General features: G+C 43.2%; 1 protein-coding gene across 4 annotated transcripts in view; it reads right to left on the bottom strand.

The window, feature by feature from the left end:
• Positions 1 to 19,507, bottom strand: part of MAGI3 (membrane associated guanylate kinase, WW and PDZ domain containing 3) — a 57,401-nt gene extending 37,894 nt beyond the window's left edge. For all 4 annotated transcript variants that reach the window (XM_030230918.2, XM_030230920.2, XM_030230919.2 and 1 more), the window contains exon 1: positions 19,119 to 19,507. In XM_030230918.2, the coding sequence (XP_030086778.1) occupies positions 19,119 to 19,440 (322 nt within the window). In that variant the 5' untranslated portion in view covers positions 19,441 to 19,507. The remainder of the gene's footprint in view (positions 1 to 19,118) is intronic.
• Between the last annotated feature and the right edge of the window lie 2,371 nt (positions 19,508 to 21,878).

The following is a 21,878-nucleotide window of genomic DNA, read 5'->3' as shown; positions in this document are numbered from 1 at the left end:
AATCCTTCCCATGGAAAGAAATGTCCCAACACCTAACATAAACCCTGGCCCCAGTGTAACTTGAGGCCATTTCCTGATCATGATCTACTCAAACCACCATGCAAGTGATGGAGATGGTACAGCAACGCACCAATGGGTTCAAACATGTTAAAAGGATGTTACAACACTCTAAAAGGTCAAAACAACAATCAGAACTTGTAGCAAAAATTTTAATACAATTTTTTATTTTAAAATTTATTTTTAATACAATAATTTTGTAATACAAACTTGTAATACAATTTTTTTTAAAAAATTAAAATACAAAATTGTTTTAACAATAGCACTTTATTAAAACTTCTTAATTATGCACTCAAGGCCTTGCGGAGTTTTAATCATTGAGCAGCTCAATACACTAGAGGCTATTCTGGGTAAGTAGTATCTGTTGCTGCAACACTTGCACTGTGAAGTCCAACACAGACAATTACAGCCATGAAATAAGAGTCCTCTGTAGCTGTCACAGGTTACAGTAATACATAAATCATTTAGTATGCTCTTAATTGAAAATTTGAAGCACCAAAACAAAGACAAATAACCTGAACAATGAAGATGATTTTCCTAGGGCTAACTATGAATCTTCCATTCATTCCCTTAAATTTACAAGGTGAGGTTTTAATTTATTCACACTAGAGAAAATGCTTTACTGAGACAGCAAACAAACCCATTTGGTCTGGAAAGCATAATTAACATATCCAACTGAACAAAATGTTACTTGAGTCCCCAGATTGTTCTACTATTAATGCTTCCCTTTGGAAATCTCCAGCTTATGTGCAAATTCAAACTTACTGACATTTAATATTATTCCATGTCACACCGCAACAAGGGGCCGCACACAGCACGCCTGTGCAGGTTAACCTGTCATAGCACTTGGCAGAAACTGCCAATCCTTCTGTCTGTCCAGAGAGTGCAGCATGTTTCAGATGTGACGTATGTCTAACATACTGTATCTCATTGCTTAAGCAGCGTGCAGCTCTACAGAATGACACACTTCAATCACATCCCCAAAGTAAAATGTCCTTGCAGCTGCTCTCTGTTACACAAGCCATTTAATCTACTTGGGACTTGGCGCTGCTTTCCCAACAGAAGGGTACGTGTTCACATGCCAAGACCTTGTTTGAGTGTTCAGATCAGAATAGAATTTATGCAAATCACAGACAGGCTTATTTTTAGCCTGCTTTCCATAGGAAGCAAGATATGCAATTACAGTCTGCACAATTTCTAGGCCCACTAACCTATTTCAGTATGGAGTTTGGCAGGGCAGGAGTCTGACAAAGATGATCTACTGAGAAAGATGCTGCATGCCTGTTCTCCTTTGAGCAGACAAACCTGTGGAGTGACCATACGTGCAGAGGTGTCCTCTAGCTGCGCCAGTGAGCAGCAGTGCGTGGACTGTCACAGCTGGACCTATAGACTAATTTACACAATGGCAAATTGGGCTTTTAAATACCAGCCCCATCCTCAACATTGCTGCTTTGCACTGCCTGCAAGTATTAACACCTCTTGTAACAGATCATTTCCATATAAAAATGTCACCCAAGGGCACTTTAGTGGCTTCTCAATGACACTTTCCCATGAGACCCTCCCCAAGGTCCCACCACCACAGAGGCCCCCTGAGCACAAGGGTAAAGGAGCAATTCCTGCTCCAACAAACATGAGTCATTATGCAACCTTTATGAAGGAATTAGAGCTTCCTGAAACCGGCTTTTCAAGGAGCCTGGGAAATCCCAGCACTGCTGCAGCGTGGGCTGCAGCATTCCCAAGGGACAGCTGATGCTTAAGGCTACAGATTGCACTGCTGTGACTGACCACACTCTGAAGGACTCTCAGGAACCCGGAATCACCAAGATCTATGTGCCAGGGCAGCACTCCTCTGATCAAACCCATAGAACTGCTGTGTCACAGCAGTATTGATTAGCGACATCTCAGTTTAATTGGAAAACACCCCCCTCCACAGTGCTCACTGCACAACATGGATAGTCAGTGAAATCACTGTAAATCCAGATGTGCACCAGCCATGACTAATGTCAGTGTCTGACTCACCCAGTTCACACAGCAATTCTATGGCAATTCTACATCAAGGGATACTTTACTCAGTCTCCTGCAACACCCAAGGCCCAGGGGCGCACCAGTGTGCTGCACAGCATCCCACAAAGAGCAGACACACTGATCCATGCTGATCTATCACATCCATGAATCCCTCTGGTGTCACTGTATGAACTCCAATTCTATTATAACCCAATTTTGCAGAGAAGCCTCTGTTTACAATCTTTATCACAGGCGGTTGTTTAAGTAATCAAGTAAGAGAAGACCATTTCCCTACGTGTTCAGTTAATCATCACATAACATCAAAAATTAAAGGAATTTCTCTTTCTGCTTGCACAAGATATCCTATTATTTCATCACTCTTCATTTTATAAGACTTATTTTTAGTTATGGAACCCAGGATTTTCAATTAACTACAAAAGAGTGCTTTCTCCAAGGAGTACGCATGTGAGGAGCTGGATGCCAGCAACAGAGGAACTGCTTGGTCTCTGAGATCCACCTGCTTTCTAATGAAGTACAAGCATGCTGGACTTGCCCAGGCAGTGCTGGCACATCCCATAACAGCCCTTCCCTGCAGGAACCCAGGTCACAGCAGCCAACCTGGCACAAATACACTAGAGGTGCTGACTGATGAGCTCCAAAGCATGTCTGGGAGTGGTGCAGGATCCTACTGACAGCCACAGATCATTCAAAGAGCTGCCAGAGATGTTCACCTCACTACTTGGCACAGTCATTGGAATTTCTAACAAACCCAGCCAGCTGAGGCTAACAGACTTCTTCTCATTACTGATGCAGCATTTAAGCTGAAAAATCCATGCACTTCCCCATCACCAGTTTGCAGGAAAACATGTCTAAAATCAGTTCTAATATCAGCTCGGCTGACCTCGGTGTGACTCACCAAAATACAGTCAGCTCTTCAGGAACACAGGTGGTTGAACTGATGCTGCCAATGTTTAACGTTCAGAAATGTCTTCTTTTTTTTCCTAAATTAATATTATTATTTCTGCATGCTGTGTTTATTGTTTTACATATGCCTCTGCCTGCCAAGGAATTGTTAACTAATCACCATGATATTCATTTTCTTAGCATACAGCTGTTACTTGGTCTTGCATCATCTGTTTCTCAGCATTTCTTTTTCTTATCTATCTGTAGTTAGCAACAGAAGTGTCTCAAAGGAGGACGTCAGTATGTGGAAAAAGAAGCTCGTAACCAACAGCTATTGAAACAAACTTTCATATTAATAACCAACTCACAGAATCACAGAATATCCTGAGCTGAAAGGGACCAACGAGGATCATGAAGTCCAACTCCTGGCCGTGCACATAACCACCCCAATATAACAGCAATATGATGATCTCCTTTCAAGAAATACTTCTGCAATAAAGTGTTCAGACCACCTGCATTCAAGAGATTGGCAGATTAAAAATGGGCAAATAACCTATTCATTAAAAGGATAAATTTGATTTTCATAATTGGTATTTACTGAACATTAAAAGAAAACTTACTCTTTCAGTGGTCAACTGTATAACAGATTCAGCTCTAGCTAGCATGTGTCAGTACTTCCTCACCTATGGAGAGGTCATTCCAAATAGGGAACACCACAGCTGTATTTCCAATTAGCTGTAACTTCAGAGCAAACTTCTTCCACTACTCTATACAGTAAATTAGAACTACTCAAAGCAGAGAAAAAGAACATGAGCAACAAATCCACAGCAACTTCATTTTCATTCTATGATTTCCAGCATAAGCCATGTACAAACACACTTCAAAAACCTAAACCATCTGATTTTAGAAATTCCTGCAGGGCCATGGTTGTAGTCAAGGTACAAATGGTACAATCACTCGTGGCCAGCTTCAAAGGTACCTACTACCCCTTCTCCAAGTACAATAAATGACAAAATAAACACTTCAGCAGTGAACAAGAATCAAAGTCTAGAGAACAAGGCAGCAAACAACTGTTCCCCAGCAGATGTCTGCGACAACTGTCTGGCTGATATGCTATTAAATTCAGTGATTAACTTGCACCAGTTGTGTTGTTTCAATTAAGACTGCCCCGGGAACTGCTGGAGTCACCATCCCTGGAGGCGTTTAAAAAACATGTTGACTGAGGATATGTTTTTGTGGTACTGTTTGATGGCTGGACTTGGTGACCTTAAAGGTCTTTTCCAACCTTAACAATTCTGCAATTCTATAACTTAATGTTTACGCAATCATGCTTGGCACAAGGTGAATGTTGTAAGCAAAATAATAAAGTTGTCTAGGTCACAAGATGGAAAGAGTCCTCAGTTACAATAACAGAAGTTTCAATGCATTCAGACTGCAGTGCATTCTGCTAGGGAAACTCGCCAACCGGCATCTGTATGGAGCTGTTTCCAAAGACTGGAGTCATTTATATTTGCTTAAAGAGCTCACTAAATTAAAGACTGACACAGAAATGGAATCCTTGAAAGAAAGCACTTCAAATGAAGAGACAGCTTTGAAGGGAAAGCCAAACCCAATTTCTGTTCACAATTCGCAATCAACTAGAAGGCAGCTATGGCTGTGCAACTCAACAGGAACACCCAAACTAATAGCACAGAGTTTGTTCCTGTATTTACTGCATCATTCCTTTACTATCATCCTTGTCTGACCACATAGGATCTGCAGTAATCTCTCTGAAATGCTCCATGATCACTAGAGCACAGATCTTGTTACTTTCAGTAGGCGGTTTTTTTTAAAACACTCCCTTTTCTCCTCACTTCCAGGACACACATGAACCTGAAGATAAGAGTTTTAAAAGGTTACATTTTTATCTGAATACCAGTATATGTTATATATCAATTGACCAATGTGATAAAACATTCAGCTAGGTGATGAAAACCCATCCTGCACCCACAAGCGTAAGAATTACATTGGGCAAATCTGACAGCAGGCACCTGTCCTAACCACGTTAATAATTTCACAAAACTGCAACTGGAATGTAGTCAAGATCCTTCCCAATTTTACTCTTCATATTGAGTCAGAATCAGTCAGCAATTACATAACGAGCACTTGATTTTTACTAAATAAATTCATTTAAATTCCCAAAGTTATTGTTCAGTTCCCACTGGCAGATCTACGGCGACAGCAAAGAAAAGGAAATAGACATCATGCTGTTCAAATAAATCATGGGATGAAATAGAGATTAGCTTGTCTTTACCTGCCAGTGTAAATTCTTATTAGGAGACTTAACGAGGCTTTCCCAGAGGCACTGTCAGAGCAATCAGGTGAAGCCAAGGCTGTGCTGCACACACACCAAGGCTGTGCTGTGTGTGTGCAGCACATCCTCACCCGCCCAGCACAGGGCACCTGGAAGATTTATGGTGCCAGGAGGGTCTGACTGGAGAGGGCCAACTGCATCTTTTGTTACTCTAAAAAATAACAGTGCAAGTCCAGCATGCAGGTTAAGAGTAGTCTTTGCACAGCAAAATTCCAAATATCTTCTGCTTCTTAACATAATTTGCCACAGCACTGGGGTCCAGCTAAGTTTGCATGAATCGCTCAAATTTTCTGTGTTTGAACCAGATGCACATTGTTACCTCAAAAAGCAGATTTTATTTTTATCTCCGCTTATTTGTTAAATAAGAAAAGCCTTGCACTTTGCATTTAGAATTTGAGAAAAGCCTTGCATTCGGCATTTAAAACTTAAGACTGCTAACAAACAACAAATGCTGATCTTTTCAGATCACTTCAATATGAAGTGAGCACCCAGTTCTCGTGTCCCAATTTCAAATTTTTTAGATAACAGCAAGTTCTGTCAAAGAACTGGGTGTTTTTTGGAAAACACTGTTTCTGTCTTTGCCATTCTTAATATCCAACATCTCTGTAGCCCCACACCAGGAAGACCAGCAGACCTCTTAAGAACATAGTTCAAATAGAAAAAACTCATATGTATTTGCCAAAAGGCAATAAATAAGGATTTCAAATAAATTTCCTGCCACCCAAAGGTAATTCAATAAAGCAGAAAGTTACTCAAGTCCTTTTTCTTTTTGCTGCATTTCACCCACTGTAAGAAACAGCTCACAGAAAGAACTTCCTCATGTAAAAGCTTTTTTACTATTCCTACAGCATGACACTTCACATTAGAGATTGGGTTTTGATGTCTGAATGGAAGAATACCCTATTTTTAGTAGGCTTTTCACTGAGAGAACAATTGGTAGTTCTAAATACTTTGCAACTTCCCTGTGGACACACTACCCACATTTGTGTACAAATACAGACTGATGAAAAGGTTAATGAATACCCTGAAGATCCCATCCTCCACTGCCTCCGACTGGCTGCCAATGTCTGATAAAAATAACTCCATTTTAAGCAGTGTCCAACACCACAGTTTAAATAGAGGTTCATCTACACAATAGATTTCATGCTCCCTCATTTCAGGTTCCCTCCCTCCTCAAAGGCCAGAGAAACTAAATAACCTCCTGCTTTGTACCAGACACACCTGTCTCGCCTGTATTTTGTTACAGAATTTGTGGTAAAATCTGACTGTGTCAAAATCTATTAAAGCTATGCAAATCATAGCATGGTAACAGAGTTTTTCAGTATCCACAGAGTTCCAATTCTCAGTATTCTGGATAAGGAATTGCTGGAGTAACACAAATGCTTCCAGTGCTTCTTTACGAGGCAAGTGTCAGCTTCAGCATCAGACAGCTAACAGCTGGAACGGAAGAGCTGTGCAAATAACTACAGTTTTAAAAAATGTGCTAAGAACATTGCTTTAACAATAAAAATACTTCTGATTTACAAAAAAAGTTGTAGCTTCAGGTTCAAACCACAACTTGAGTTTAAACAAACCCAGGGCAGATCCTGAAGCCACTAGATCTGACCAACATCCACCAACAGGGAGACACCAAAGGCCAACCTGAGCCATGGCCACAGGGCATCTCACCTGCTGTCTGGGCTGCTCTGGGAGGAAGTTCAAGGTTATTTCCAACTCAAGACACCCAAACCTGCACATCAGCTTACAGGTGATTTTATTTCTGCACTCCTGTTGGCACTACGCAGGGCCCCTGGGGCACAAAAGAAGTTGCTGTCACCATGCTCTCAAACACCTCCTGTGAGCTATTTACCATGGTAGAAAGACAACATGAAGAATTCAAATTAATAAGGCCATTCAGCCACCCAAAGTCACAGTGAAGCATTCCCAGTGTGGCACCTTACAGCTGAGCTGACATATTTAACTCTTCTCCTAAGTTCCTCAATTCCATATCGACAAAGGACATTTAAGAGATTTCTGCTATAAACCTAAACTTCATTTTTAATCTGGACACTTTAAAGAGATTAAAAGATATCATTGGCTGTGGAGGAGCTACATCTTCTGCAGGACAGAAATATTTTGCAGGACAGAAAAATATACCACACAGTACAGTGTAAACAACATTCACTTCACTGCATTTATTTGCTATTCTGATTAACATTACGAGTCCGGCCCTAATGAATCCCTTTAGGTACTAGCAGCTTCTCGTAAGGAGCATTAATTAAAGTTTTCCAGCATTTCTACCTTCACCACAGAAAAGTAATTACTCACTGCTGCTGTACAGAGAGGTAAATAAAATCCACCCGATTAGTTTTTTTTTTTAGAGTGAGTAACTAGGGCAGAGAGGAAAGCCTGCAACAGAGTCAAGTTGTGTAGTCGGTAATTCCACAACACGACCAATACTTCAGGCCCTTGATTGAGTAAAACTGTTTTCCTGCTGCCTGTATATAAACCACTAAAATAGGCTTTAATAATAGTACTCAGGTATGTAAAGGCCATAACTACTTGCCTTTTTCAAAATGTATAAGAAGACACAGCACAAGCTGTTACCTCAGCTGTTCTGCATGGTTTAACCCCCAGCTGCACACACCCATCCACAGTTCATACCTTATCTAGCAGGGAATACATTTAAAAAATATATTGGTTGTATATATGGCATATTATTGCCATATAAAACAAAAAGTACATGCATAAGTGGCATCTGCATATTGCAGATCTTAAGTCATAGAACCATATAGAATCATCATAGCATAGTCTGGGTTAGAACAATTTTTTTTTTTTAAACAGGGACCAACACTCGCGATGAAAGAAAAACACGGCAATTTTGTTGTCAAACTTATATCATGGGTATTTTTTAAAATGCCAAATACAATTCATTGAAGCTCAGCTTTCAAACATCATCTTCCAAGGAAGCACTGTCAACTAGAAGGAAAGCCAAGGCAATACATCTCTCAATACATTACTTAGCACTTGAACACCACATTTGTTTACTTACTGGTACTTTCCCTTGATGGCACCCGCAGTACCAAGCAATTTTCACAAACAAGTCCTCCCTGCACCAAAGCATTTCCAATCTAATCTCACCGAAAAGAAGATTAGTGAAATTACTGAGAGATAATAGTTGCAGCAACAGAGGTAAAAATACTTCCCTGGTACTTTTAGTCAGCTGATTTTTGACAAATTCTTTAGAGCAATAAAGGATGAAACAAGCCATTAAACATAATTCCCAGGGCTCTGACTCTCTTTTACATAACAGGATTCTGAAATTCCTCCACTGCCCCCCCCCCAAGTACACGCATTAGGAGGAAATAATTTCCACAAACCTAAAACTTTAAGGCTTAGTTATTTCCTGATAGTTCTGTGGTTTTAGAGGAAATAAACTGGATTTTAATCCTCTTCCATTTAATGAATAGTACCAACACACTCTGTTGCTTTTTGTTGCAACAAGGTCATGGCAAACCTGGTGTATAACCAAAGCAAAGTTGCATCTCCAGGCAATGAAATCTCAAAGAGGGGGTTGGCTTAAGTGATTTCGGTGTTATTGTTGCCTATTTGGGAAAAAAATTGGGTCAAAATAATTTTTAAATCCATAGAATTAAAATCATAGAAACATTTCATAGGTTTTTCATAGAAATCACTTAGAGGAAGGAAGTACTTAATCAGCCTATCAACTTACACCAAGTTCAAATTATTTATCAATGGGTTTATGCTTTGTTTTTTAATAATGTCAGCAAAAGAAGGAAGTTACATACATGCACCTCTATACTCAGCTGCAGGACAAAGCTGGTCGGCAAAACCAGCTGCACAAACACCAGAAACATGCCAGACACAGCACATGGCCCTCACTTCTGCTTCAGTTACACTTTTGCTGTGATCTTTCAAAAACTCCTGCAGGGAAAAGGAAATCTTATATGAAAACAGGCACTTCTGCTTTGTGTTTCCATTAGTTTTTATGAGAGTGATTTAAGAGTGATTTTCCTCCCCAGACTTACTAAGTTTTATGCTGAACATCCCTCCTCTGATACATGTGTGTTCAGAACCCACAGCGCACACCCAACACCATACATGCTTTTTCCTAAAGTTCGACTAAACTACAGCAGCTACTGAAGAGACACAATACTTTTACAGGGATTACTAAATTAGACAGCAAACCACCCAGTTATCTAAAGATCACATCATAGAATCCCGAAAGTGTTTGGGTCAGAAGGGACCTTAAAGCTCATCTAGTTCCATCCCCTGCCATGGGCAAGGACACCTTCCACTAGACCACGCTCAAATACATACTTCATTTTCTTATCTTTAAGTTAACTTTGTGAAAAACACCACACAAAGAAAAGCACGAAGTTGCCTATCTGCTGCTCTATTTCTTTATCATTTTTACTAACAGTCTTAACCACCACAGGAATTTCATTCTCAATTACTTACAAGACTATGTTCTTTACACGTAAAACCAAATCAGGTAATTTTTTCTTAGAATACCAAGAATTAAAACTCATTTAATTATTTGGATTCACCCAGCTGCCTGATTTCATGAGCTAAGACGGACATATTTACATATAATCTAAGACCTACTCAAATACCTTAAACACCATATTTTAAATTTCTTTCTGGGAATATTTTTGGTCATTTGTCAGAAGCTGCAGCACTGTCAGACACCCTGCAGCAGTGGATCCCAGCTTGAGGCCACTGAAGACTGAGATGCCCCAAGGGACTCCCACGGTGTTAATTGAAACATTTAGGAGGAGCAGACAGATTTCAAGCAGGCTCAAGTTTGCCACACAAAACTTAGTGACACTGGAAAATTCAGACAAACAAGCTGAAAGTTACTGCTCCCGAGGAAAAAAACACTTTCTATCCTAACAGTGCTTCCACTAACAACTTAATTTAATAAACTACATCACTGTATCCAACAGTAATTAAGCAGATACCTCAGAGAGAATTTTTTCTCTCATCTGTTCTTTCATCAACACGAAAGAGATATTTTTTAATATGTTTCTTCTACCTAAACACAACACTGGTGTTTATGCCACTGTGCCCTGCTCCGACTGGCTGGAGGACTGCTAAGAGGGCAGTGATGGTTCCAGCTTCACCCACCAGTGCCAGAGACAGTCCTGGATAGTCCCACCCTTACCAAACCAACCCAGTTTTGTACTACTACAACTGTGGTTGTAGTTGGATTTTGTTAGGCTCTCGCATCAGGGCAAACTAGTCCGGATTTCATCTTCACTAGCTCCAAATGCACCGGATATAAGAAGAGAAATACTAATAGACAATTCACAGGATTACATTAACCTTGTCAATTGCCTGTACCACCTTTTTGAAAGAATACTTCATTACCATTTTGATGGAAAATGCATTTCCAGAATCCAAAACCCAGAATACTGCTGATATTTATACAGCACCCTCAATCCATATTCATCAGTCACCAGCTGCCAGGTTGATTGTATTTACTACCAAAGGTAATAATGAAACAGCAAGAACCACTATTCAAGTGCACCATGATCTGATAGAATTACAATTCAAGCTTTACTTTTTTTTTTCCCCACAAGTAACTGAAGAGACATGGCAATTCAGAACTTAAATGATTTCACTTTTTAACTGTATCTCAAGAAAATAATTCACAGTTGATGGAGTTATACGAACTACACTATTCAGCAAGTGAAGAGCAATACAGGATGGATAGCAAACACACTAGGGATTTTCAATTTGAAGAAGTTGCATTCAACTGAGAACAATCACCAATTCATAAAAAATTACAGGCTTGAGACTCATACATATTGAAAAGTAGCTTTAAGCAAGCTTTTTTAAACATAGCCCTGAAAACACACTTTAAAAGCTTCCTGTCAGAGTTACAACTAACAACCTGGCTGTGCTTTGCAAACAGAATCACATTTCCACACAAAACCATTACTTTAACAGGTTGCATAAGCACAGTGATATAAGCCTGAACAAAAGCTTGCTGTGATTGTGTTTCATATTGAAAGCTGCACCTGGACTAATGGCAGAACTTGCCTCTGCACCTTAAACAAATGGGGACAGCTTTACACAAGTTTTACAACCCCCTTGTCACCATTAGCGCCTTTAGTATCTCCTTGACAAACACCTTTCTAAGATACCACCCTTTCCACCTAAAGTACTTGCTCCTGCTTTTAAAGCTGATCAGATTGGAAGCCATGTTATTCAACTTCTGCTGAAATAGCACCTGGGAGAAGATCCCATTTCCATCATGACCCACAGAGGGCCCAAAAAAAGACCAATTTAACACAAATTCAAACACCATTTAACAACAGAGATGACAAATTACTAGTAATTCTGATTTTTGTGATGACGTAGCAGATCAACACAAATCTGCAATCTTCCTATTTCATTTTTCATCTCACCTTCTGTTCAGCAGAACTACAAAAGGAATTTACTTGCAAATACAAAGAGCTCCTATTTTTTCTGATTTCAAATCTAGTTTTCTCAAGAATATAGTTGTGTTAAAGAAGAAAATTGTTCGCATTCAGCAAACAAGAAGCAATTTAATGAACAGCCCGTGAACACAAGATATTTCTTAAAAGGAAGCATTGTGAATTCAAAACAAGAACCAGAAGAATGAATTTAAAGATCTTCTAACAGACCAATAATAAAAACTAGAATAATTTTTTCACCTGTCAATTTGAATGTACCACCCTAGTCACATTTTAAGATTCTTCTTTTAAAGTTTTGCAGCTGAAAAATAACGTGAAGCAGACGCTTCAATAATAAAAGAGCACAGTGTATAGCAAGTTATATGAGCATCACTTGCTTACTTTAGGAAGTTTCCAAAAAGATGTTTTAGTTTCAAAGTGTCTTTGCTTTATCAAAGAAAAACGAAACTTCCTTTAAAAAATTAAGGATATTGTATCTTCTGAGATAAAAAAAAGGCCATTTTCTACAACTGACTAGCATTTCATTAAATCCAGACAAGAACTAGAAAGTTCTTGTCTGGATTTAATGAAGAGTCATACCTAGACAAAAGTCATTGAGATTGAATCTGCTGTTGAAATCATCGGTTCTAATAAAGGTTCATCTTTAGTTCACTCTTGACTTCATTCACAGATAAAAAAACCCTCCTGCCATTGCAGACTAGCAGCAAAATTACTCTTCAGGGATTTTAAGCATGTTCTCTGCTGGCATGGACACCTAAGGTTGGTGAGTAAAAACCCATCATAAACCTATATGGAAGAATTTCAATTGAAACTGTCTACCCACACAAGAAAAGTTCTTTCCAGGAATAGCTGGAATACAAGTACTCAATTGTACAGTCCCGGTGAAAATCTGATTCCCCTGAAACAGGGGACCCAAAGAGGTGGGTTTAGAGAACAGACAGCATCACCTGCCCCACCACCAGTTCCAGATAAATGCACTACCCTAAAGAGTCTCTCCCGAGAGACATCAGGGATGGAAACAGAGAAGAAAACTGTTTTCCTGATAGGAACAACAAAGTATACAAATTAGTCGCAAAAGCCACGTGAGGCCTCCTTATCATCTGAAATGACCACACCAAGGAAGAGCAGAATCATTAGAGGGCATCGCTGGTGCGATCATTACCACAGCGCTCATCGCAGTAAAATTTAAACAAGGAAGTATGTGAAAGGGAAAGGCAATAAGGTCTTGGTCAAGAGTACATTTATATAAAGAGAAATATTAGAAGCAAGATTATAAATTACATGAACGTCCTAATACCCAGTGGTATTAGCACTTAATAGTCCTCTGCATCCATACATTTAAGGTGCAAGCTTTCTGTGCAAGGCAGCTCCCAAACTGATACAGGACAGTTTTAGAGAGACAACAGCCTCCAGCAGAAAGCATTTCCCTTCTGTTTTCTTTTTCAAGACAGCATCATTTGATGAAACTGGGATACCTCCATTCATTACAGCAGACCTGTATGCTCTGGGCTTTTCGCAGCATGATTAAATGACTCAAGCTTTCCTCTGTCATCCAGAACAGGTCGATTCCCCGCTAACTCTCAAGTAGAGAGGGCAGTTTCCCCCAGCACTCAGTAGCCTCTACCCAACACCCACCAAGGGCTATGGGACTTGAGCTGGATGCACAGCTCCTTGGGCTTCCTGAGTAACCCATTCTTCCATCATAGAGCTAGACCACTACCAGCTCCAACAGAATTAGGGTAATGCCTTTCCTCTGAGAGACAAAATTATCCTAGGATATGTATTCTGATCTCTGTTTCAACATGGCACCTTTAAAATTCATCCGATTTTGTGAAAACGGCCAGGGAGTGTGGCTCGCCTTCCTCTCTGCCCTAATTGCTACACATGGAAACGTTTACCCCCACATAGGCTTTGTGCCTACCTCAAGCACAAGAGGAAATGTAAATGAACCTCAGATACTTGGCTTCAAATATTGTGTCTCAAGTGCTGAATCCTGGTCTGAGTCACTGGATTTGTCACCATTTTCATTCATTCTGCTTCAGAGAAAAGATACCCCACCATGCATAAACCAAGTCATAACATTCCCATTAACTCCTGCTGGTAACAGAGGCATTAGGGATCTGGGCATTAGGGATTCATCATGGTCATGTGAAAAAATGGATCCAGCAATAAGTTATCTTCTTGTAAGCTTCTATTAGATTTTGATCAGGAAAGCTCTTTGGGAAGGTAAGGCCACAGACTTAAAAAAAAATCAGTTTGATATGAGTACATCCACCTGTCAATCCTCTCATCCTCTGCACTAATGCTCTACAATTCAAATAAAGCAATAGATCTGTAGCACTCAGAGGTGTCACATCACAAAACTGCAGACAATGGTTGAGTGCACACAGAGCAGCAACACACATCTGCTTTGGACTGGGACGTACTGAACCTACTGAAAACTGCATGAAGGACTGGAAAAAGATCACATCAGTTCTGTCAGTATGAGCTGGGATGTCCTCCACGTGTTCCACTGGAAAAAAAAAAAAAATCAAAGCACAAATGACGCTCGCCTGAGGCCACGCAATCCTGATTGGAGACACGGAATAAATGCACCAGCTGGAGGATGAGCTCCAGCCACAACTGAATGGACTCTGAAACAAAACTATAGGAAATTACATCTTGCTGCATTTTTTGATTAAAGATCAGTTTTGACACAATGGAGCCAAGGTGCATTCACTCCAAAACCAAGGAACCAAACTATGTGCTCTGGAAACATTTCTCAAGTGGAAGAGCAGTAAGACTGCCCATTTCCTCCCACATCCTCCTTATAGTGGCCATGAAAGGATAGTAATTGACACAGAGTAGCTGTATTCTGATATCAAAGCTCCTTAATCTGGAAGGAGAACACATTCCTTCCTACCTGGCAACTCAGCCTGCAGAAAGAGGAACTTGTAGATATCAGTAGATTTTCTTACTTTAAGTCCCCAGTCTAGTTTTGGTGTATTTTAGTTACCATGCTGCTGTGAAAAAAGAAAGCACTCAGGGTTGTCCTGATGAGTATTTTAGCAATCCCATTTGCACATACAAACATATTTCTACCTAATTCTGAATTAGGGTTGTTTGAGTGCATGTAAGCAGGCAATTAGCTGAAAACCAGCACTACCCAAGCATGGCTGAAATACAAATGGACTCATTAGGATGAGCTGTCCCCTGGCAGCTTGTGTGCACAATCATACAGATATCCTACTGCACAAGCTGCCCTAGCTCTCTGTATGGCTGCTTTGCTCATCTAATCAAGATGATAATGATGAACTACACATAAACAGAGGTGTGGTTATCATCTCAAAGTTCATCTAGAATTTAAGTTTTATTTAGACAGCTTCGATCCCAGCATCAGTCCCAAGGGCCACTGGCAGAGTACTCAACACTGGCCTTCCACAGACTATGCTGAGTCAATCTCTAACCATAATGGACATGTGGATTTTCTGGCTAGTCTGCACACACCTGAGACCATCCTCACTGTAAAATGAATGGAGCCACAGGGGCTAGCTTCTCAGCCGGATAGCTGGTTCCCTGCAGGGTAAGCGGCCCAAGGCCGAACACCTCAGCCCTCTGGGGGCTGGGGTGCCCTAGGCCAGACAGCCGCACAGCCGAGACCTCTAGCAAGCTCAGTGATTTCAGCTCTTAGTGAAAGTCAGCTCTTTTGTGATTTCAGCTCTCAGCTTGCTGTAGGGGCTGCAGCTGGCCGTGGCTCCTGGAAGGCAGACGAAATGAGAGAGGAGAAGGCGGCCAAGAGCGTTCCACGATGGTTTATTCTGAGGGTCTCGCGAAGGGTCTTGAAGCTGCTCTTCTGGAGAAAATGGGCCCAGACCGCCTCTTTTATAGGGTTAGGGAGGATTGAAAACTGACCAATTGTAAGGGTTAGGGAAACTAGCCTATGGGGTCACAGAAAGATAAGGAGAACCAGAGTGAGGACTCCTGGTACAATTGTCATGACTCAGCAAATACCTATCTCTAAACATCCCTCCACGGAGCCGTAGCAGGCCCTGCTTCTGCTACAGGACACGATACTCAGCCCTGGCACACTGGTCTTGGTCTACCTCCTCAGCTAATCAGGCTGGACATTAGGAAGAAGTTCTTCACAGAACAGGTGGTTGGACATTGCAATAGGCTGCCATAGGAGGTGGCGCAGGAGGTATTTAAGAAAAGATTGGCAGTGGCACTTAGTGCCATGGCATTGGTTGACAAGACGCTGTTAGGTCATAGGTTGGACTTGATGATCTCAAAGGTCTTTTCCAACATAGCTGACTTTGTAATTCTGTAATAAAGACAAAACAAGAATGGGAAGGACGAATTTCTCCATCAACCAAATGGTCCATCATTTGTGATGTGCAGTTAACAGATGGCGTTCAAATTAACATTCATATCCTTCAAGTGTCTTATCAAACAAGCCTAAACAGCATTTTGATATTTCCATTTTAAATTTTCTATGAGCTTGCAAGAAGTATCACAGATTTTACTGCTGTCAACTAAAGCTGTTACTGCCTTTAATGAGGGAGCGACTACATCGTGACTTGAACTAAAGCAGTCCAGATCCTGCTGTCCAAGGTCACCAGGTCACCAGCACAGACTTCACCTGGAAGATGGAGTACCAAATTCACCCTTTAAAATGCACAGGCAGACTGTGAGCATCAAGACCTTAAAAACACCCTACAATTCAGATTCAGGGAGACAAATCCTTCACTGTCAACTCCTGACACTGGTCAACCCCGGACAGCTCTAAAGCCTAACTAACTTCTGTCCCAATAGCGCCCAAGCCTGAAGAGCCATGGGGCACACAAAGGTCTGCTGGCAGAGCACTCCATGCCTTTCAAATGATAGTTTCAGTTTTGACTGAGGAAAATCATGAAACACAGGACCTTGAAATGCAGTAATGCAATTACATGTCCTTGAGAATTTGGACATACTTTGTGCATACCAGGGACCACCAGCTCCGGGCCCTCACTCCCTTCATCTCAACCACCCACATGGTCCCATGCACCTTCCCAGACGCCTTCCAAAACTTGGCAGGTTTGGATGGCTCTGGATCAAAAGGGAAGCCAAATTCAAAGTCATAGGTCTTCATAGAGAATGCCTTGTCAACAACTTTCCTAATTACATATACCCTGACTGGAAAACTGCCACTGAGCAGCTGTGGCAGCCTTGCATAAAACAACCAAAAACCAGTATGTTTTAAAATACTGTATTCATGGACACTAAATCTAACAGAGAAAAGGACTACAAAAATCATCTGATGTGGTACATATGTTCCAGTATGGGAAAAATTGCTGGACCTGAAGATTCAGTTTGGCTTGCTCCAAAAATTACATAAAATCAGCACAAAAAATACTACTTCTCTTTGTACAACTCACCAGCGTTGGGTTTACAAGCCCTGGATGACTATGCTAAACAGCACAGGCCCTTACAAGACTCAAGCAGCAGTTTTCTTCTGGTTGAAAAAACCATTCCTCTGTTTTAACCAGTTACTAAGCCACACGAGAATTCTGCTCTTGTATTTTGGCAGCTACACTGCCACACCATGCTCACTCAGCAAGATCCTCATCCAAGTCAGTGATACCTTACTGAAAGCCTACTTGAAAATCCACCTCACCAAAATACTCGGATTTGATTAAACCAGCCAGTGAAAGCAGCCCACTCTTCTCCTCATTAAGTGGTATTGGCTCACATGCCCAATATTCTCCTTCTCTTCTAAAACTCAAATTTTAATCAACTTGCTGGAATCACCAACCAGTCTCTGTTGATCTTCTGGACCCCGTTCTCATCAGTACTCTATATTCCCCGCTCCTATACCTTCCACACCACCCAGAATTTAAGGAACAGGTAACACACTACTATTAATACTTGATACCTGGAAGTCCTCATGAACATCATCTGGCTCTTGCCATTTTCTACTGCTAATTGCAGCAATTTCTTCCAAATCTTTTCTGCCAGTTTTGACAGTTTGACATCGTGTTAAAGAAATTCCCAGCACAAGAATACTCCTATTTCCCTCCATAGGAAATACAAGAAATCCCTTTGAACTATAGTTTCATCTTCCTCAAGCTTTCTCTTTTAAAAATAGATTATTTTCTATCCTAAACAATTTGTCCCTCCTTTTAAATCCTCTTAGTTCACACCTAACTTACAGCTGTTTGTTAATTTCCATTTTGTCCCTTCAGAAAGGATTTCCAATTTTGCAAACTAAGACCTTTTTCAAAACCTACCAGGCTTCTGTAGGTGCTTTTAAGATGTGTGTCTGTTTCATTTTTTTGATTGTTGTTTTAATTTAGCAAGTTATATGAATCAGGATCAACAGCACAGTCTCTCTATGGAAGATGACCTCCCATCAGTGGTCAAACAGGGAAAACCTGACTTAAAATATTTATTACATGAAGTCAAATAGCACCCAACAGTTGGCGAAGAAGAACAAGACAAGTGTTCAGCAAAGAAGCTCTATGAGAAATATTATAGACCCCAATCACAGACATTCTGATATCCACGGGGATTCAGAGAAAAATATTTTTTCCCAAGACACCTTCTTATAAGGCAGCAGGCTCACATCTGTGTTGCCTGACCAAGAAAGCAGTAGGTACCTCTGGAGCTCATTAATTAATTCATGCAGCTGCAGGTGCCACTATTCAACATTAATTTGACATTTAACAGGCACGTTGATAAATACGATTTTACCACAAGCATTAGTTAATTGAAGTGTACTCAAAAATAATTCAAATCCGTGGAAAAAAAGTACAGCCGGGGTTTGTTCTCAGCGTTTTTCTCTCTGCCAAATGGGAAACCAGCAGGACGAAGCGATGGCAGTCCGGTGCTCCATCCCAGCCATTCCCCAGCCACCCTCGACCTCTGCAAGCAGCGGATTATGTAAAATAGGAAAGTACCTCCTGCATCTCCGAGAGGAGGACGCAGGCACCGGACCCTCCGGGGGCCATTGAGTTACCCGGAGGTCCGCGAGGGTCACAAACCGCACAAACACCGCATCGCAGCAGCGCCAATTCGGGCATTCCGGGCGGGGAGAGGACCCTCGGGAGAAGCCACCGGGACGGGACGAGGGAGCGAGCACTGTTCCGGGGCCGCCCCGGGATTCCGGGACCGCCTCCCCCCTTACACCATCCCCCTCAGCAGTGCCGCCTTCCCAAACCCGCGGAAACTTTCCCAGCGGGGCACCCGCGCCCCGGATTCCGCCCAGTTGCCTCCGGGCACCGCTTCCCGCCGCGGCCCTCCCGCCGCCCCGCAGGGCGCCGGCGCGGCCGGGCCTACGCGCGGCCGGCCGGGCGGCGGCGGGAGGGCCTCGGTCCAGCTCGGCGGCGGAGGGCACTCACCTGGGCGCACGGTCTTGAGGCGCACAGGCTCCCTGAAGTGCCGCACCACGGCCAGCGTATCGCGGTGCGTGAGGCCGCTCACCGGGGTACCGTTCACCTCCAGCAGCACGTCCCCCGGTGCCGGCGCCTTGCCCGAGAGCAGCGCGGGGCCCGGCGCGCCCTCGCCGCCCGCGGCCAGCCGGCCCGCCAGGTAGGGGAACTCGCCGCGCTCGGCGCCGCCGCGCAGCAGATCGGGGTCGGGGCCCGCTGGGCCGCCCCAGGACACCACGCACTCCTGCACCTTGCTCAGCCAGTGCCGCTTCTTCCGCAGCGTCTTGGACATGCCGCAACACGGGGCGACGCTACCCACCCCGCGCTGCCGCCGCTCCCGCCCCGGCCGCGGCTGCCGCCCGACTGCCGCCCCGCCGCGCCGCTCCAGCCCCGCCTCGCCGACCCCACCCCTGCAGGCTCCGCCCTTCCCGTCTCCACCGCGCCCTGCCGGCCTCAGTGGCCGCGCCCCTCCCGGCCTACTGCGCGCCGGACCCGCTCCTGGCGCGGGGTCCGTCCGGTCGCAGGCTGTGCGGCGCCGGGCCGGGCCGTGGCATGTAGGGGGCTTAGACACGGCCCCTCCGGGACCCCCTACGAGCTGCCGCACGTTCCGGATGTGGCCCCCTGCCCCGGAAAGAGCCCCGCAGGCAATCCCCGCCTAGGCCGTGATATCCCCTCAGCCAGGAGTTCCCTAGCCAGCGCCCGTTGCAGCAGGGTCCCCTCTCAGCGAGGGCTTGCGTTGTGTAGGATCTCTGCTCAGCCACGAGCTCCTCAGTCAATGACCATCCCAGGCAGGGTCTCCTGTCAGCAAGCATCTCTGTCAGGATCTCTCCTCAGGAGCCCCCCTCAGCCAGGGCCTTACACAGTGAAGAGCTGCCAGTCAGCTCCCACCTAAGGAAGAGTTTACCGTCAGCCAGAGTAAACTCCCTTATCCAGGAGACCCCCTTGAGAGCTGGGTTCGAGATGGGTGTGAGAGCTGAGGTGGGGTGTCCATGATCCATTCTTATGCTCGCACTTAGTGCCTGCTCAACCAGACAGGTAGAGACACCAGTCCTGTGTATTCCCAGTACTCCCATGGCTACTGCCACTGGAACCAGTTTGTTCAAAATAGCTTGAGCACCTCAGGCCAAAGTAGAGCTCAGAACAGTGCGTACAATTTAAATAGAAACAGATGCAGATACTTTTTCAACTGGAAAACACAAATCCAGTGGGTTCTCTTCACATGAGCCTGTTTATTTAGCTCTGATTCACATATGTATTTAGCTGTCTCACTCACATATAAAGAAGTTCTTCTTCATATTCAGGTGGAACTTTCTGTGCATCAGTTTCTGCCCATTGCCTCTTGTCCTACTGTTGGGCACCACCAAGCAGAGCCTGGTCCTTCTTCTTGGCGGCCCTCCTTTAAACACTTATATTCATGGATGAGCTCCCCTCTTTGTTGCCCCTTCTTGAGGATGAATAGGCCCAGCTCCCTCAGCTTTTCCTCATAAGAGAGATGCTCCAGTCTCTTGATCAACTTTCTAGCTCTAAATTTAATGACTGGGAATGGTCTGTGCTGGGATAAAACCCTGGCTAATGGGTGTCACAGGCCGATTCTCCCCTGCGTGTGGAACTGACTGGCAAAGTATGCTATTCATCCATTTATTAGGAATGGCAGAAGCTGTTGGTTTGTTGACGTTTTATAATTTTTACCATCCATTCAGCCATTTCTCTCCACTTGGGTGTGTTTCTGATCATCACCCACTAAAATCCTTTGTTTGACCTTCCCCTTGCTGTCAGCTTCCATCACCAGCACTGAGTTGGCATCTGTAAGCAGTTCATCTCTGTCAGTGGTTTTACATCTTTAATAGGATATGAAATATCTGCAGCAGCCTTGTCAAGTTTTATAACCCTGTTCACAGGGATTTGGAATAGCTGGCATGGTCCAAAAGCCTGTTCCAGTCTGTCTCATAAAAGTAACCCCCAGCACCTCTCTGATTCCTGCTCCTTTTCAGCAGTAACTTTCTCTCTCTTCGCTGAATGTCAGCTTCTTGAGCAGCCTGGGGAAACAAGGATGACCAGTCAAAGCTCACAGAGCATTATTCCCAGCCCTCTGCATCTGTGCACAAACTTCTCTGGAGAATGCAAAAGGAAACTCAATTTTCTTGAGAGTTGATGCCCACTCCTGTCAGTCATCACCTCCCAGCCTGAGTCCTGCACATGAGGTCTGAGCTTGTCTTTCACAGACACCTTGAAATATCTGAGTGGACTGGAACCAGTGACAGAGGATTGAGGCGTTATCCTGCCCTCTCCAGTTCCACTAGCCCTACTGACAGAGGAGAGGGGGTCTGAGCTGCAACAGCACACAATTCTCTTGACTTCTAAAAAAAAGGATGAAGGAAGAGCACTGGAGTGTTAGGAAGTGAAAAACAAGTCTCCTTCCCCACCTCTACATTTGGAGGGAGCACTAGGGTTACCTGTGTGTGCATCAGTCTTCTCCTGGGATCGCTCCCTGGTGTTTGAGGTGTGATTTCAGACTGACACAGCCAATCTCTCTTTGACTGCTATTGACATCACTGACTTCATCACTTTGTCAGTCTTCCAACTGCTTGTACTTTCCAGAAAGCCTAATTTGAGCAGATCAACCTTGCCCAGCCTAAGGACGACTGCCTTCGTTATTCTGAACAACAGCTCATGCTGATCTAGTTACATTACTTGTATAAATCTTTATGATTAATACATTCCTTGTCTTTC

The sequence above is a fragment of the Serinus canaria genome, chromosome 26 (assembly GCF_022539315.1).
Source record: "Serinus canaria isolate serCan28SL12 chromosome 26, serCan2020, whole genome shotgun sequence".
Lineage (NCBI taxonomy): Eukaryota > Metazoa > Chordata > Aves > Passeriformes > Fringillidae > Serinus > Serinus canaria.
The sequence above is the reverse complement of the archived record's forward strand: the minus strand, read 5'-3'. Positions and strand labels throughout refer to the sequence as shown.